Genomic DNA, 17,900 nt, shown 5'->3' on the forward strand with positions numbered 1-17,900 from the left:
AATGAGATACAAGGTACGTAACCTATATATTTTCTTTACATTGTCCGGAGCAGTGTTTTACATAGAACTGGGCAATTCAGGTATAAGGTAGGATGATACTGAGCTAGACTTTAACATATTTATTGGATATTATGCACTATCTGTTACCGGTTAATTCCAGATAATTTCATTTCATGCTTGATAAACTCAAGTGCCCTCTTGTTGTTGTGTGTTTGTAACAAGTGCCTTAATGTCTAAAAATTTGCTATTTGTCTTCAAAATAATAATAATAATGATAAAATATGCAGTTCAAAAGTACCGGTATAAAGACAACTGTTGCTAAAAACATTCAAATACGGTAATTGAACCTGTGGAAAGGAATGCACAGATTATTTATTTTGAGAGGGTTTCAGATAATTTGACAGTCTAGTGGTTTCTTGCGTAAAATCAAAGTCACTTGCTCCACTTCCCCTCAGTGTTTGTTCCTCCATATTCCAATAAAACTTTTCTTTTGTGAATCAACGACGATGGCATTAGTGTATTCTTAGCAAAGTATGACCAGGAAGTCTTAATAACTCCTCGGTATGAAGGGGGTCGGATATTTTGGACACATGCAACTCTTTATTGAGAACATAGTTAAATAGGAAGATTCGATTGTGTAATGGTTAAGGTTATTATTATCAACTCCACAAAAATAATTTTGTTATAATTTTGTACAATTTGATTTAGATCAATGACAAAAACAATGCGTGCAGTGTGATATAATTATGAAGGTTGATATTGAATAAATACTTAAATAACGTTGGTATATCATATAATAGTAACAATTTGTGTTTAACTCCAACCCGAGATGACAAATAGTTGCGCCCAGTCAAGAATGTTGCTATGTCCTCGACCCTCCTACCCCTCTCCCTTACATTCTTCCTCCGTTTTAGTGTATGTTTTGCAGGTTTGTTATCCCGCCGTTACATTGAAATATGTTATTTGTAGCATCTTAAACTCTTTTGAGATTAAGAAAGAATTTTTTTCAGCTTTAAGATTTATTTTTCTAGATTTCGTATCTTACCACTGAACTCTAACAATCTCAGACATTTTAGTTCTCATTTAAAGCGAGGATTCACGAAGACGAACTATATCATCAATACATTTGCCAAAAATAACATACGATATAAATCACGTGATCCGAGTGAAAAATGGCAAGCGGTTGTTAAGAGGATTTACTTCGTTTACTCCGTTTGTTGTGTACAATGTTGTATTTCTACATGTTTGAACAACTTTATCTTAATTGATTATGTAAACATGTAAACAGTTTAGCAAATTCTGATAATGTGGACTGCTATACATTTCACAATATCAACCACATACAATTTATACACACAGCAGTTCCAACTATCATCATTATTATCTACAATACTATTTCCATTCTAGTTTATTTTTCGTAGAATTGTTTGAACACAAGACTTGTGATGATAATTAATTCTGATCATAATGATCAATCAGATGTGATTTATTTCCTTGTTATATATTGTTTGCGTTTTTATCTTCATAGATTTAGTAAACAATACACCTGACTAGGAGGACATTCCTCTACGTCTTCTACATCTTACACGATGATTACTCTACTTCTATTCATAGGTTTCATCGGTACGATCTGCCAGTCACTATACCGGTTGGATCCATTCCATCATCCCTGAAGTCAAGAAACGTGAAAGGTATTGTCACAATGACGTCATAATGGACACTTAAAATTTCTTACATTTTTCTCAAGGCTTGACCAACTATGTGAATGCCTGTTGACTTGTTGATTGTTGTTGATTTACATACAAGAGAGTAATGAATCAGCAACACATGATTGCCATTTTATATGAAGGAGACACCCAAAACAGAGTCTTGTGATAGTAAACAACGAACTGAATAATAGAAATGTAACAACACTTAATATTGCTACGATGGGTTGATTTAAGAGATAGGTCATATTCCTTTCATTTCGCTCCTTCGAGATCCCTGCCTTATAACAGGTTTTGAGTAGCCATCGCATCAATTGATGCCTTACATTTCTTTGGGCAACTTAATTACACTGCAAAAATTATTGTGTAAGGTTTTCAAGTAATATTGTGCCCGTCGGAGTCTGTCAACCACCCCCCCCCCAAGCCCCCGTAAAACACACATTTAAACACATTCACACCTCCGCTTTAAACCCTTTTTTCCATCTGAATTACAGAATAAAGCCGCAAAGTTTAATTTAACTTCTTTTCCAAGTTTTGCAAACGAAGTTTTTGTTTCTCTGAAATTGCTGCATAGAATATTAAAAAATAAACGAAGACAAAACAGAGACCAAAAATGTATCGGAACTGCTGGTGCTAGATGTATCGTACTCGAAATCTGCAAATAGGTAATATTAGCATAAATACTTTATTATAAAGGCAAAGATAAGACACTCGTTCTGCAGTTTTGTACCGGAACGGAGGGTCGTCAAAGCCGACATCATGTATAGGAAGGAGGGAGGGAGGGGAAGGTCTGTGGTCTTTCCCCAGAAAATGGCAAGTTTAGACTTCAAATGATACATTCTGAGTCATAGTTTGACTTATAATTATATAATTATATAATTTATTATAAATAAAATGTGGGCAATCATATGAGGGAAAGCATTTAAAACTATATGTGAATTTTAAACCATATTTTATTTTGTTTCATTTATGCACTTACGAATGTAAGAGTCATAATACAAAAACGAAGAAAAGAAAACAGAATCGGTCTGTCTGTTACTCCCCTTACGTCTACATTTCCCCAGATTTGGATATATTTGGCCAATAAAATGAAGCAGCTTCCAGAGGCTTCGCCCCTGACCCCCCCCCCCCCCCCCCCCATTAAGTCCATCGGATCCCCACCAGCCTGCTTGGAATACATTATAGATAAATATAATTTATTTATTACATCTGTTTTGTGTTTTAGTGCTTTAAACTCGCTACGAGAGAACAAGGGATATCACCAAATGCAAAAACTTCAGGGGGCTTCCCCTCGTGGAACCAACCAGGGCTTTAAATATATTCCAGGGAAAGCCCCTCTACCCCGCTTGAGCTCTCGGAAACGTTCTGTACAATTTTGAGGTTAAGCTTCTTCCTGACGACCCTATCTAAAAATTCTGCCGCTTCTGGGGTTTTCGTATCGCACCCTTTAATAACATTAAACTATCAAAGAAAAATATCAAATTTACATTTTTGATCAGTAAATCTGCATACAAAGCGAAATGTGCATCAAACAGGCTTCATGCTTATTTGATGAGTACTAGTTTAATTTTCGAGCTATCAATATACATATTGTGTATCGATTCGGTACAGTTTTACATCGGTATTATATACTACATGACGTAACGATGTATACTTTATTCCATTTAACGCGTGTAATCTGTCGAAGTTTTAACTTAATATTTTTGTTTGATTTTTCGCTGAGATGCTAAACTGTCATAAAGAAAAATTAAATATTAGAGAAACCACTAATCTTGCAAGTAGTAGTTAAGAGAGGGATTCAGATACAATTCAAGTATAGTTTTATTCATCGGTCAACGCGTAAATACAAGAATAGATCAGTAATGTTTGATCTGTATGATTCACCATCTTGTCTACATACGTCTAAAAAAATTGTAGACGCTATATGATTCATTGTAATCGTTTAAGTTAATTAAAACTAACCAATTGCATTACTAGGAAGAAACGAGTACAGGCGAGAGGTCGGGTGCAGGAGGGCAGGTATAAATACTTCACGCCGCGCTTCTTACTTATGTGCTGTTTACTCGTTGGTTGTTATGGTCTTTCTTTTTTGGGGGGAGGGGAGTGTGGGTGGGGGTGGGGTGATTTGACTAAAGAGCTTACAGTATATGTGCGTCTTGCTTTAATGTTATATACGTCGCTAGTCAAAAACAATGTATTATGTACATACATGGCAGATTACTATGCCACCTTACATTACATCTCCGAAATATACGTTTTCAAACGATACTCATGTTGTTATGAACAACTGAATGTCATGTTTTGATGTATAATAAATAAAAATGCAAAAGCACATGAAATAAAGAAAAACCTTTCATAAAAATACTTGCGACTGTTTCTTTTACTACAATCCAAGGTTCGCATTAGCCGCGGGATTGCGAGATTCCCACAATATGATTTCAAATCCTGCATGTCAAAAGTTGCCAAGACGGGATTCCCCGTAATAAATTTCTGCCGAGTCAACTTGCATTAAACTTGCATTAAACGGCTGTGACCGTGTAGCGATTAATCGATATAAACGATCGAATTTGTAATAAACGTTTAGTAAAGAGCATTGAATTTTCTTGTTTGTTATCCCGTCTATAATCCATTTTAACATCCCTTAAATTTCCTTGCCAGTTTTTCCTTCTATTTATAAATGAATAAAAAAAATATAGCAATTTTGAGAATTCCAATATTTACGCATGCGCGAACGTATACATTAGCTGTACCTCTCAGAGGAAAGCACTTGATATGGACTACCAGGGCTAGCTGCTTGATGAAAACAAAGATACGTGCACTAATCAAACTATGTTTGCATAAATCCCTACAAATCTCCGACCAATTGGTAGCCAAAAATCACAAAGAGTCAACATTGAAATCTAGCCTAACCATCTGTTTATTCGCTTAAATTGTGTCGCAATTAGCCGGCACTAAAAATATTCACCGAATAATTTCGTTATTGCTGTTATCTTTGACCACATGGTAGTAAACAACAAGCCTAAGTCAATGGGGAAAGCTAGCCTAAGAATCTGCTTATTTGCTCAAATTGTAAGGCAGTTGGCTGGAACTAAACTATCCATGGAATACTTTCATTATTACTGTTATCTTCGACCACACGCTAGCCTAACACCACATCGTTTTTTACACACACACACAAAACGTAGCCCTGTATACAACTTTCAATTAGCTATTGTTAGCAACTGTTTGGAAAATATGTGCTATGTTTTGAAGAGGTATTATAGTATTGTACGTAGTACGTACACATTTGCTGTTGCGATGGATTAGATATTTCACTTTTGAGTAGTTTTTACCGGAACAATATTTTCGTTTTCTGCGTTGAGCGATTTTATCCACACAGGAAAAGGAACCATTACGAACGGCTAACACTGGAAATATTAAGCAATTAAAACAGCCACCTACACTACAAGAAAGTTATTTCATTAAAATAATCTTCCGTATTCGCGAGTCTTGATTAATCAAAACATGAAATCATGAAAGCAATCGCGTAGCAATTACGCGACCCCCCCCCCTTCTCTCAGAAAACGGGTACCCGTTTTGAGTGTTTTCGATTCGGGTACCCGAATGTTAGGTCGTGTACCCGGGTATTCGGGTACCCGACTCAGACCTAGAATGTTCTTGCTCATTAAATAAAACTAATGCTCAAGAGAAAGTTTTCATCCTTTGCTTGGATCAAGTAAATAATCATGGATGCAACTATGCTGCAGGCTATGGTAGTCTCTGATGAAAAAGGAATTATCATGGTTATTCAAACTAGATACGTGCTTCTTGAGTTTAATGGAAATGAGCATTAGTCATATCGTCAACAGTATTGTTACGGAATCATAACCGTAAAATTAGGGACTAGCAGTTAGTTATAGCAGGTGGGTAGATCTGAACCGATAAGACAAACGAGTATTTAATAGAGTGCGCACTGCAATTATGATATCTTTGTAAGATCGGCGGCAATAGTCTAGGCTCGCATTTAAATTCCGGAATCAGAAAATGTCAACAAATAGAAACAAAGAGATATTACAATGGTCCGTTCTATTTCAATTCAACAAGTATTGTAATTGTATACAATTGCTGCTGATATTTCTGTTTAGTTCGTGTTGTACTTTTGTCACGGCCTTATTGATGTTCTGAAAGACAAACCACGACACAAAACATATATTATGTTGATATGATATCTTCATTCATAGTTGTTTACATGTAAGTGTTTTTTGTCTCCATCAACACTTATGTCGATAATATACTTTAATGTAGGTTTCTTGAAACTTCTTAGAAATTTGGACAGTGTTATTGTTCGATGTTATAATTGTGCATATCAAGTCATAGTAACACGATGCTAGATTATACTAACCTTCCGCCTACATGTAGGAGTTGCCGGACAACTACCCCCCGGGACAAATACCCCCGGACATATACCCCTCGGACTCATACCCCCGGGACAAGTACCCCCTGACAATCACCCCCGGACAAAAAACCCCGAAGACGTATACCTGCGAGGACAATTACCCCCGGGACAACTACCCCTCGGACATACACCCCCGAGGACAAATACCCCCGACAATTACCCCCGGACAAGTACCCCCTTGACAATTTCCCCGAGGACAATTACCCCACCCCGGCAATTATCTCCGGGAAAACTCTTCCCGCGAAAAGATACCTCACCCAGGTTACTACCCGAACTAAACCAAAACACGCCCAAGTCCCCCCCCCCCCCCCGCCTGAGCCCTTGAACCAAGCGGACCTTTAGCTCGTGAACCCCGTGGTACGAAAACCTATAAGGGCCATGAAAGCAAATTTTCTTAATCTGATATATCAGATTATTATTTTGATATAACCAAATTTGATAGTGCCATATAAAGCGCTATACAAAAACTAACATAACATAACATAACAAAACATCAGGTTAAATTACTCAGAAGAAAACTTAAAAATGGTAGTCGCAATAAGCCGGAATTGTTCGGAGATTAATAATACAGAATAGTGTCACTAGAACTAATAGTAAATTATTAGTTACTTCCATCAGTGAACAATGCCCCACCCTCCAACTGCCGTCCCCACATCTATCTTACCCGGGCCTCGGTCCGTTGTCAAACACTATCCAGGAGTTTGGGGGGCTTTTATATGGAAAACTCGAATCTTTTTAAAAAGTCGGGAGGAGATTGAAAGTGCCAGAGCACACAACGACCCTAGTGGTGCCAGTTTAACCAGGGATTTTGTTCCATAACAACTCCCTGGTTTAACCGGCACCCTGACCCAATTGTAAATATGCGCTCGCAGTTGCCCGAGGGACCAGGGTATATGTTGAGGCCTGCGGGAAACTAAACTCTAAAAAAGAACTGCGTATATATCCGTCGCTGCATCCGTCCCCTATAGTTAACGGCATATGTCCAGGGGGATATTCGTCCGGGGTATTTATCCGGGGGGTAACTGTCTAGGAGGTATTCGTCCGAGGACGTAGTTGTCCGGGGGGGGGGGGATAGTTGTCCGGGTTTTTTTTGTCCTCGGGGGTTATTGTTCGGGGGTATCTGTCCGGGTGGTAGTTGTTCTTGGGGGAATATACGGGTGGTATTTTTTCGGGGGGGGAGGGGGTATTGTCCGGTGGTTAATCGTCTGGGGGGTTATGGACTGGGGTGGGTAATCGTCCGGGGATAATTGTCTGGGGGGGGTATCTGTCCGGTGCATGTAAGGGAAAAGTAGAGAGATTGATGTATTTAGTCTTACTATATACAGTTTGCTTACACAACTGACATACTCTCAGGACATCGGAATTGTGATCACGTGATTATATCGATAATTTGTCTAGTCTTGTAGCTCTATAAATTAACTCAATAAAGTAATTCCAAATACATTTAGTCTTTTTCTATCATCAGTATATAAATTAGTGGTTTTCATGATCTTTGATGACGTCACTAATGCGTTGTAATATAAAGCTGAATATCTTGAAACCGGGTAGCTTTACAAACATCACGAGCAATCAAATGTTTCATTTCTCTGTACAATAACACATCTATACTAAGATTCTACCTAACTTCATTATTTCAATTAATTAATAGTAATGTAAATACATACAAACCTCTCTATCCCCACCCCTCAACATTATTTCTCAGACTCGAACACATTGTACCCTCGTGCATTGTTCTGTGTTTAAAGGACATATCGAGATTCCCCTTGTTAATGGTGGAGTGACGTCTCTGCTGATGATGTCATCATTGATCAATGTCAAAGACATAAGTAGTTAGTGTAAACAACACGTTTGCCCCGATCCATTAAATGTTTGACTACTGTAGACAGATGTGTGTATAATAGATATACTAAATTATCTCGAGATAACAACTTAGAGAGAGATTCAGAGACGATGTAGTCGAAGTCAAAGTCAGTTTGTGCATTATTTAGAATATTCTAAACCGTCGATATTTGGACTTCATTTTCTGACACTCTCATAACTTATTCCTGCAGATCAGTAGATCCAGCAGTCCTCTTACATGGAGACTAGCTACGTGGTTATGAAAATGTTTTGTTTATTCTTTTACATACATAATTTAACTTCAAATTTGCTAATAAACAAATCCCCTTTTCATCTTTTAACAATATTTTTTAAGCATTGTTTAATTATGGCTCTCGTGGTTTATGATGACATCACTGATGTTGGGTGTTTTCTGATCCGTTCATCATCTCATGGATTATTATTCTTAATCTCAGCATCGAATACTCGACTATCTTGATGTGGTTTCTTAATTTAGTCCAAGATAGTTTCTGTTTGAATAGGAGCATAAGCTTTCATTTAGGATAATTGTATAATTGATCAGATATGTTAATGAGATGATAACAATACTAACCTGAGTGGTTTTATAACTGAGAGGATAATAGTTGTAAACTGATCAGGTATAAAACCGAGATAATAATGATAGTAAACTGATCGGTAATCTGACTGAGATATAAGGATTGTTAACTGATCAGCAATATTACTGAGATGATAATGATAGTAAACTGATCGATAGTCTTACTGAGATATAAAGATTGTAAGCTGAACAGCTATATTACTGATATGATAATGATAGCAAACTAATAAGATCAAAATTAAGGAATCAACTAGATTGATTACTCAGCTAATATGAAGTTATTATCGAGAGCCAACATAAATCTCGTGAATATATTGTTTATGATTTCATTCCAGACCAATAAAGATTAAGTATGCACTTATCATTAACATATCTCTCTTTTATGTTTTTCATCAGTTTGGAATCGTTTCGACTATGACGAGTATCGTCGTCTGAATCTACAAACCGGTCAATGGCAGGTAAATAGTTTGATCACCTTTCATTGAGCTATTGCTAGTAATGCAAGTCTGGTCAGCTTGTTTGCGCTATGCTGCCCTATTGCTGTTTTCAGGAAGTGTAAATAAATCAATATAGTGGTAGATTATCTGTGAAGTTTATACGTGTTGCTGGTAATATTAAAAGTTCTGTCGAAAAGAAAGAACTTTCAGATACCAGGGGGGGGGGGGGTGGAGAGCGCGGATGGAATCTTGCGTGCGAACATTGTTAAAATGAGTCTCATTAGTTCTATAATGACACATTACAATGTCCATGTCAGTTTGATATTGTAAACATATAGTTATAGCTAAAAGATTGACTTTTGGACAGGTTTGCTATATATTGTACAATCGTTTTGACACATGCCGTTTTATTAATATTCGAGGTGGTGAATTTGCATCTAATAAACTTCACGTTTATTCTGAGATGAAACCGTAGAATGTTATATATCATATTGAACAGGTCTGTTATTTTTATTTATGTATAATTGTTCATCATAACACATAACAACAGTCGTAACAGTCCGTTTAACTGACCATGTATCATACTGTAGCAGCTCCCTGGTTTTAACTGGTCATGTTTAGGTTTTTAGTTGTTTCTGTTGGTGTGAGACGTGGGTCTTCCATGGAGCATTTTAACACTAACAGATATATTACTTTAAAATGTTGGTCTTTATTCAAGTAATTACTAATCAAATTAAATTTACCCGTTTCTATGGTACTTTGCGAATTGGTCAAATGTACAGAATGGTGATGGGGGAAATTTGGAAGTTAGTAATAGGAACAGATGTATGTGGAAATTGACTCAAAAAACTTATTTGAAGTTGATTTCTATACTTTCGTAGTGTTTAACTTAAATACTGTTGAGAATGGAGTCACTGCGTGAACGTTTTAATAAAATTAAATAAAGCTGCATGCTGCGTAATAGGTTATAACGTTGACCAGTCCATATAATATTCACACATAACTGGACACTCCTGCAACAAATTATGAGATCTAAATACAGTATGTTGTTTCAATCATATGACTGCTACTTATACTAGTGAGGTATTTATCGTTTAATCATATTCAGACAATAGTTTGTCCCACAAATTTAATGTCATTTTTTATTTGTTTGTTTCCAAACCTTTCATTTCTCTGGCTACTATCTTCTTTCTTGGTGTGATTTTGGTGAAATAAAGTGACATTACGTTCTCAAGGTCCTTTATCTTTCATTTTACGGCTAAGTTTGTTATCAGCAGATTGTAGCAAAAACAACACAAAATACAGAAGCTAGAAATATCCATTATAGTATTCTTCCTTTGGAATTAAATGTTGTTAAATAAATTAACTGTGTTGCTTAGAAAGCTACAGGAGATTTAAAGGATCACTTGCTTAAATTATGATTCATCCAGAGTAGTGTATACGTCACTGACATAAGTATGTGGGTCCAAGCAGGCCTATACATATAATGAAAGGACGGGTCTGGTTTTTATTTGAAACTAATAAACTCTGGTATATTCTTCTGAATGGTAATGCTTGTTATGGCCATTTGTTTATATGAAGGGAAGAGGAGCTATTTTTATTTATGACATTTCAAGGGTTCCGATATAATACTCTTCTTTTTCTTCCTTTTTCTTGGGGTGGAAAATCGTATTTGTGTAAAATGGGAATAAATTAGAAAACAGAAAGGAACTCTGTATTATATATTTGTAGCTCTACTAACCCGCTGTGTTGTTATCTTGTACGGATACCATGGTAACTAAAATATATGTACTCACTTGATAAAATATTAATATAAGACAAATATTCGTATTATTTTTCCCTCGTGTTTTGAACAGACACCAAAATACATACATTCAGGCGCGGCGGAACGGAAAAATTATTGGGGGGGGGGGGCTAATGTGTGGAGACTATCTTAGCGGAGCGCCACCATCGGTTGGCGCGGAGCGTACAAGAAAATTTGGGGATTTTCAAACCCCCACAGATGGCCGGAAACGGCACTTCCCGAGTGTTTTATGCTGCGAATATCTAGCCCTAAAACATGGGTCTCAAGCCTGCAATTTCTCAGATTGCACGTAAAAATCTGTAAAAACATTGTAATTTGTAAATTCGATGGTGTTTTTAAGAGAGTAGCTGTTACTCGACGTGTACTCGCAAAGACGTTTTTGAGTGTAGTAAATTACTCCTTGCAATTAAATGCATTAATTACAGGGGCGTTTGAAGCTATTTTTGATTGGTACGGCTGAACAAAGTGTGGCCAACTATCATAATTATCGGGGGACGTTTGGTAGGTCAAACTACGCTACACGCCACCATGGTTGGCGCGTTGCGTAATGGAGAAAATTTTGAAATTATGCCTCCCAGATTGCAGGAAATGGCACTTCCCGAGCTTGAAAACAAGACCCCTGCCATGCCAGAGTAGTCACATTTAGCCTACTTGCCGTCATCATTATTGAAAATTATTGAAACATATACCTCCGATTTTACCGGCTCCGACGCCCCTGAATGACATAAATGTCATAAGAAAGAACAGAAAGCATTTCTTAATGTTAACAAATAGGTAATTCCAAAACCATGTGAAGTTGCCAACAAATTTTCTATGACCTAGCACTGTCATGAATGAATGTACCCTATACAGTACAGGTGAAATGCTAATATTGTGTTTTTGTTCGTTTAATAATTGATTGCGTTTAAACATAAAGCCATGTTCCACGCCTTGCGTGTACTCGTAGTGTAAACGCAAATTTTGATGAGTGTAGCGCTTAGCTTCTTACCCTCTTATTTTAAACACTAATATTCGATGAGGCATGATACAGACAATCAATTATCATATCTAATTATTACACCTATATAGTATACGTGTGCATCGGTCAGATCGACAAGTATGCATTACAAAATGGGCAGATGCACGTTTCGGAGCCTTGGTAAATATTTGGGGGGGGGGGCTTATCATGCTTTGCCCCCCAACTTTTTCACTGGGGGCTGACTCCCCCCAAGCCCCCCGGTTCCGCCGCCACTGCATACATTCGACGACGGGGAGGGTGGGTGGAGTTGTTCCAACTACGGTTTGGTCGGTAACTGATAATCTGATTTAAATATTCATAATTTGTCATCCGCTAATTGCTTATTTATCTTGATAATTATCTTCAAGTGTATAGGATAGTTGATTGTCACACCCATACCTTCCAGTCTCATTCATTACTTATTGTTAGTGTCTAGGATTGGGTGGAGAGTTAAGGGCGCCAAATAATACAGGAACAACTCACGTAGACGTTTGTATCACGTTTATTCCAAACGTATAGAAACAAACTTATAAAAATCTGGAAGTGAACAGAAATACATACCTTTCAAATATATTTTTTGAGATAAAAGTCTGTAAGTAAATCACGAGCATAGGTATGATAATTAATAACTAAGCATATCATTTCAAAATTTAGTAGAACACTAGTAGCGTGTATGACTTTGAAAAAATATAATTGACATAACCGACGCTGCTTAACGTTTCTAACATACCACTATACATCCTCGTGAAACATTGGTATAATTCTTCTGAACCAAAACTTAACTGTAGTTAAATTCAATGACATTAACGAGTATCGTAATCAAATAATGTCTTCACCTAAAGGTATGTACTGAACTTATCCCGCTGTTACGTCACCATCTCGATGTACATTAAATATGAAACCGTAGAATGTTGTTCATCATGTTGCACCGTCCTTGTTTATGTTCATTTAATTTCGGGGCAAATGTACATCATAGCACATACAACAGTCGTAACATGTTCAGTATAGCCGACCCTGTAGCTTACTGTAGCTGCCCTTGCATATTTGTCTTTATAGCAGGCTCCCTTGATTTCACTGGTTATGTTCATTCTCTTCGTTTTCTCTGGTGTTAGGAGAAGTTGGTCTTCCTTTAAATAAAGCTGCCTATTACGTCAAAGTTGAAAACACCTTCCTTAGAGATTCTAATGGGGGGGGGGGGGCTAGGTCCCCATACTGAAGTACCGAAAATTATATTTAAAGATAAATATTTGCAATTGTCCAACGACGAGGAGTTATTTCTCCAGGATGTATATTTGTATCGTACAATACACAATATACGTTAGAAACCTTGTGACGAGGTTGGTACAAATGAATGAAAATAAATGAAGTCTCCCTTCCACGCTCGTACTCCAGTACTTTCATCCTATTTCCTTATTATTGTTGTTGTACTTCTTTCTCTGCATGTAGACCCCTATGCGCTCTCCTTATAGAAGTTAGTGCCTCGTGAATCAATGAATTTTCTTAAGATAGAGAATATTGAGACAGATAAAAACATATAAAGCGAAATGAATCTATCGTGCTCCCAGTGTTTCTTAGTCTAAAATGTTTTATTGGTGAAAATATCGATGGATAATTTTCACCTTTAGAATCTTTACCTCTGATGTCACTGCATGCAGCAATACAGCAATCATTAAATGTTTCTCGGTTTTAGTAGAATGAGTTGTAATGGGATTGGAGGGATCCATATTGATTATATTTCATGATTGATTTAGATTAATGTATATATACACGTGACTGATATGAATGTGCTCTCCTTATATAAGTAATTGCAATGTGAATCAATACAAATTCTCAATTTTAAAGTAGAAAATATTCAGATACATAAATCCTTATAAAAAATGAATCTATCGTGCTTCCAGTGTCTCTCTTCCACACCGTCTCAGTCAAAACTGATTTTTTTGGTTAAAATATCGATGGATAATTTTCATCTCTATAATATTTACGTCTGACGTCACTGCATGCAGCTATACAACAATCATTAAATGTGACTCGGTTCAAGTAGTTTGAGTTGTAATGGGATTTGAGGGATCCCTATTGTTTATATTTCATTATTGAATTATATTAATGTTTATATATATACGTGACTGATATGAATGTGTGTCCAAACAGGCTTATATATGAAAGGGCGTATCTGGGTTTAACTTGAATCTAACGAATGAATTTTAGGTAGGTTTTATTAAACTTGATGTACTTTAACATACTAGGAAAATTAAAGGAGAGGTGACTACTTAAAAGTTTAACTGAAAGATTCAGTTAAAGGTTTTTATTTCATTTTCAAGAAACGTCCTTTTTACCATCATCTGTATGTACAATATTATGAATAAGCAGCAGCATTATGATACCAACAAAGTCAACGGTGAATCTGAACTAATAATGGTTGAAATATATTTGTAGTATTTCTTTCGTATTTTGAATAAAGCTAAATAAAGTTTAAAAAAAATAGTATCTCGAAGGAGCCTGGGTCGGAGTGGGAGGAGAGGTGGGGTGTTCAAAGTACCTAGTAATGTGGTTGATTTTGTACAATTTACCACCCGGCAAATTGACTAATGTTGTATCTTCATGATTATATTCAAGTGCTTACGATAATATAATGCAACATCCAGGGCATTGTATCCTCACATGGTATCTATTGTTATTAGTACTCTTTCCATCAGAACCATTCAATATGTCTATATCATATATAGTATAAGAAACACTCTGATGTAGTTGAGTCCATTTACGTCCTGATTGCGAGCCTAGTGCGAGACCACTTGGTTCGAGTATGATACTCTTGAGTCCGAACAGCGTTTATGAGCAACCCAAACCAAGTCCGAGTCCAGCTAATATGGACACAGCAATGACGAGCTCACGCGGTGTACTTGTCTAATAGACCCACAGGGAGTATCGGTTACATAAACCCACTCTAAATATTCCTAAATTTACAGACCGTCGCTTCCTGGTGTAAATGTTCCTTGCCTAACGTTGAACAAAGAGAGTCAAATATTAGAAAACTGATGATGTGCGCATGTACAAACTACCAATTAAACATATACATACAGGGTATATTTAAAAAGAAACAATTTGTGCAGGGTTTATTATATTTCATGGTATTTTTTATCAATATTAACAGATCTACAGTAGTCTATTTAATTCTCCCCTTGTGTCTCTTATTTGATGTGTTCGTCATACAACTACATTTCCCAAACTTTCATGGCTATCTCTACAAGATCAACAAAACGATATAAACAGAATATCTAAGACGAATGGGAATGGGGGGGGGGGGGGTTAACCAATATGATGCTTTGTGGGCTAACCAATATTTTGCTTTATTTTTGCAATGACATCGATACATCCACGATGTTCTTGGGTCTATCTTTGAATTCTGTCCTCTATTCCCTTCTCGTGAGAAGTTCATCGTTATGACGTCACACAGTGTTTGATGACGTCATGCAGTGTTTGATGACGTCACTCAGTGTTTTTTAATGACGTCACAAAGTGTTTGATTACGTCACAAAGTGTTTGATGACGGGTTTGAAGCTAACTATGTCTTCCATATAAAAAGCTGATGTGTATACTCATGTTATTAAGTCCGAGTATTTTTCATTGACGGGTTTGGCTCCTTTATTGACTTTGTATATGTGCGTTTACCTGCCATGAATCGTTTACTGTGATATTTGTGAAGATGTATCATTTTAACTTATATATCTTTTGCTTCGCCATATCATATTTTCCTGAAATTCCATTTCAAAATATCACGATATATAATATTTCTCTTCCTTTCAGACCTGTGACGCTAAGGGCGATCTTCCAGGAGAAGAGGTAAGAGAGACACAGATTCTTGGTCATGTTAATTAGTAACGGTAATTTTAATAACAGACAAAGAGGTATTAATAAATGTGAAAAAAGAAATAAGACAAAGAAGTATTATATATTGTTTTTCATCGGGGGGGGGGGGGGGGAAGGTTTATAATTGTCGTGTATCGAACAGGGAATTCAGATAGGCCAGTTACAAGTTTATGCCTCGTAATGATGATAGCACTGTTCTCAATGTCAAGCCTAAATTATCTTACTTCCGCACACACAGTCAAAGAAATGCTTAACAAAGAAACGGATATACTTTAAAATAAGTTTAGTCCGGTGTTATGGTGTGTTACAAGCCTCACACAATATTGGAAAATAACGTTTAAACTGTCAATCCCCTCCAGCTGGCAGATGCTAAATGATTATTTTATTTGACTCTGCTGATGTGCATATCGTAAATCGTTAGCAATTCAAAAAGTATCAAGAAGATATTTCAAATTTCTTGTAGAAAATCCTTTGTTCATTAATTTCTCCGTGATTTTTTTTTTCACAGTTTATTAACCGTGAAAGGAACGGATAAAAAAATAAAATAAACAGTTTTTATCTCACTTTTCAAGGGTAACAGTTTTCTCTACACAAAAAAGGATAACTGTAGAAGTCTTTACTCAAATCTACCATAAATCTCTACTCAGGTATTCTTTAATATCATAAAATCATTATAATCATTCCCTGGGGTCGGGGAGGGGTTGGTGATGGTTTAGGATTGTATCCGTTGGGTAATAGCATCATGAATCATTGTGAAACGAGAGCATACACTGTGTCATAAAACCACTAACTCGGAGCGAACTGTTGTTATATGACATATAAGGAAACTAGTAGAAATGAACGGTTGATGTTTTAGTGAGTGAGTGATGGCGTCATATTGTAATCCCTTACAGAGTGGATTAAATGTAGGAGGGGTGCATCAAGTAAGTTCCAGTTCAGGTCTGTTACATATAAAAGACATGAACACAACAGTGTAGATAGCTAACGACATTATAGTGATTTGAGATGAAGCTGCGTGCATGAGAGTTGACTCTCTTCCAACATAAACTTAAAAAATACATTTATTGATCAATATACTTCCCAAATGTGTGTCAGTTCAAAGCCTCAAGTAAGGTTTCGAGATGGTTTACGCTGGTTCTAATCTCAAGTAATTGATTAGCACAACATGTTATAGTTTTTTTTTTTTTTTGACGGTGGTTTTTATTTTTTATTTTTTGCAGTGTGAAAGCTAATTTCTGAATATTATACCAAACCTTTCTAATGTTAGTCAAAATGAGCTAGCAATGAATTATACATATTTTTTCCTCTACATGAAATTTTGTTTTGGAAAATAAATGAAAGCATTGATCATTAACATGTCGTTGCCTAAACACATTTACAAACAAGTGACACATATAACACCAACTAAGGAGGTTCCATTTTGCTTTTTAATTGAATTTGTTACATTATATGTCTGACTTATCCAGCTAAGAAATAATATTGTTATGGGCGTTTAGTATAATGTCAACGTTTGTTCAGTATGAACATAAAAGCTGATTTCAAGGCACGCTTTATCTTTCCTCGTAGGTCTCATTTAAATTATTTTTCAAATACGACGTCAGCGTACACTTGTAGCTAAGGTGTATTAATGCTACATGACGCATTGTATATACGAAATTTTACTAAGGGAAATTGGGTGTTTCCTCACCATGCATGCGACGGATGAGTTGACGTGATGAAGAAATTCTCCTGAAAGGCAGAACACTAGCGGCTCGTAGTTCCATTGTTTCAAGGCGGTGGGAGCAAGGGAGGATTCGTCGGACTAAGTTGTTTAAAACTAGAGTATGTTACCCAAAGTTAGATGAAAAAGTTATATTAACACCACCTCATCCCTCTTCATGGACGTCTTTTGTCCACCAACTTTCTTCGGCGAAGTTAAGAAGTCACTCATAGTAGAATCATTGTAATACATCTTGACATATGGGGTCTGTAGAAATATTGGGCCAAACGGTAAGGTGTAACCATGGAGATACAGGAACAATATTAATTAATTACTTAGATCTATAGCTATTTTATGGATAAAGGAAGCAAATTGCCCTTGGATGTCGAACATTTAACCGTCAAAACTTTAAAAATACTTTCATAAACAGCGGTAAGTTTCACCTTTCGACGTTCGGATTACCTTTCATTTTGAATTATGAAACGCTATACTGATAATGTACAGAGAAACTAACAATATAGTAA

General features: G+C 36.4%; 4 protein-coding genes across 7 annotated transcripts in view; 3 read left to right on the plus strand and 1 right to left on the minus strand.

Moving 5' to 3' along the window:
- The window catches only part of LOC139970032 (uncharacterized), a 445,342-nt gene that overhangs the window by 324,317 nt on the left and 103,125 nt on the right, over positions 1-17,900 (plus strand). The window lies entirely within an intron of this gene.
- Positions 1-17,900, plus strand: part of LOC139970009 (NLR family CARD domain-containing protein 4-like) — a 261,218-nt gene that overhangs the window by 197,014 nt on the left and 46,304 nt on the right. The window lies entirely within an intron of this gene.
- LOC139970046 (uncharacterized) overlaps positions 1-17,900 on the plus strand; it is a 320,960-nt gene that overhangs the window by 58,805 nt on the left and 244,255 nt on the right. Inside the window, exons 5-7 of one of the 3 annotated variants that reach the window (XM_071975646.1) lie at positions 1,615-1,691; positions 8,972-9,033; positions 15,615-15,650. The exons of 1 other annotated variant lie outside the window; for it this stretch is intronic. In XM_071975646.1, the coding sequence (XP_071831747.1) occupies positions 1,615-1,691; positions 8,972-9,033; positions 15,615-15,650 (175 nt within the window). The remainder of the gene's footprint in view (positions 1-1,614; positions 1,692-8,971; positions 9,034-15,614; positions 15,651-17,900) is intronic. One more of the 3 variants, XM_071975647.1, reaches the window with a different exon arrangement.
- Positions 1-17,900, minus strand: part of LOC139970082 (uncharacterized) — an 892,672-nt gene that overhangs the window by 29,294 nt on the left and 845,478 nt on the right. The gene's annotated exons all lie outside the window — the stretch shown is intronic.

This window comes from Apostichopus japonicus, chromosome 7 (genome assembly GCF_037975245.1).
Source record: "Apostichopus japonicus isolate 1M-3 chromosome 7, ASM3797524v1, whole genome shotgun sequence".
Classification (NCBI taxonomy): Eukaryota; Metazoa; Echinodermata; class Holothuroidea; order Aspidochirotida; family Stichopodidae; genus Apostichopus; species Apostichopus japonicus.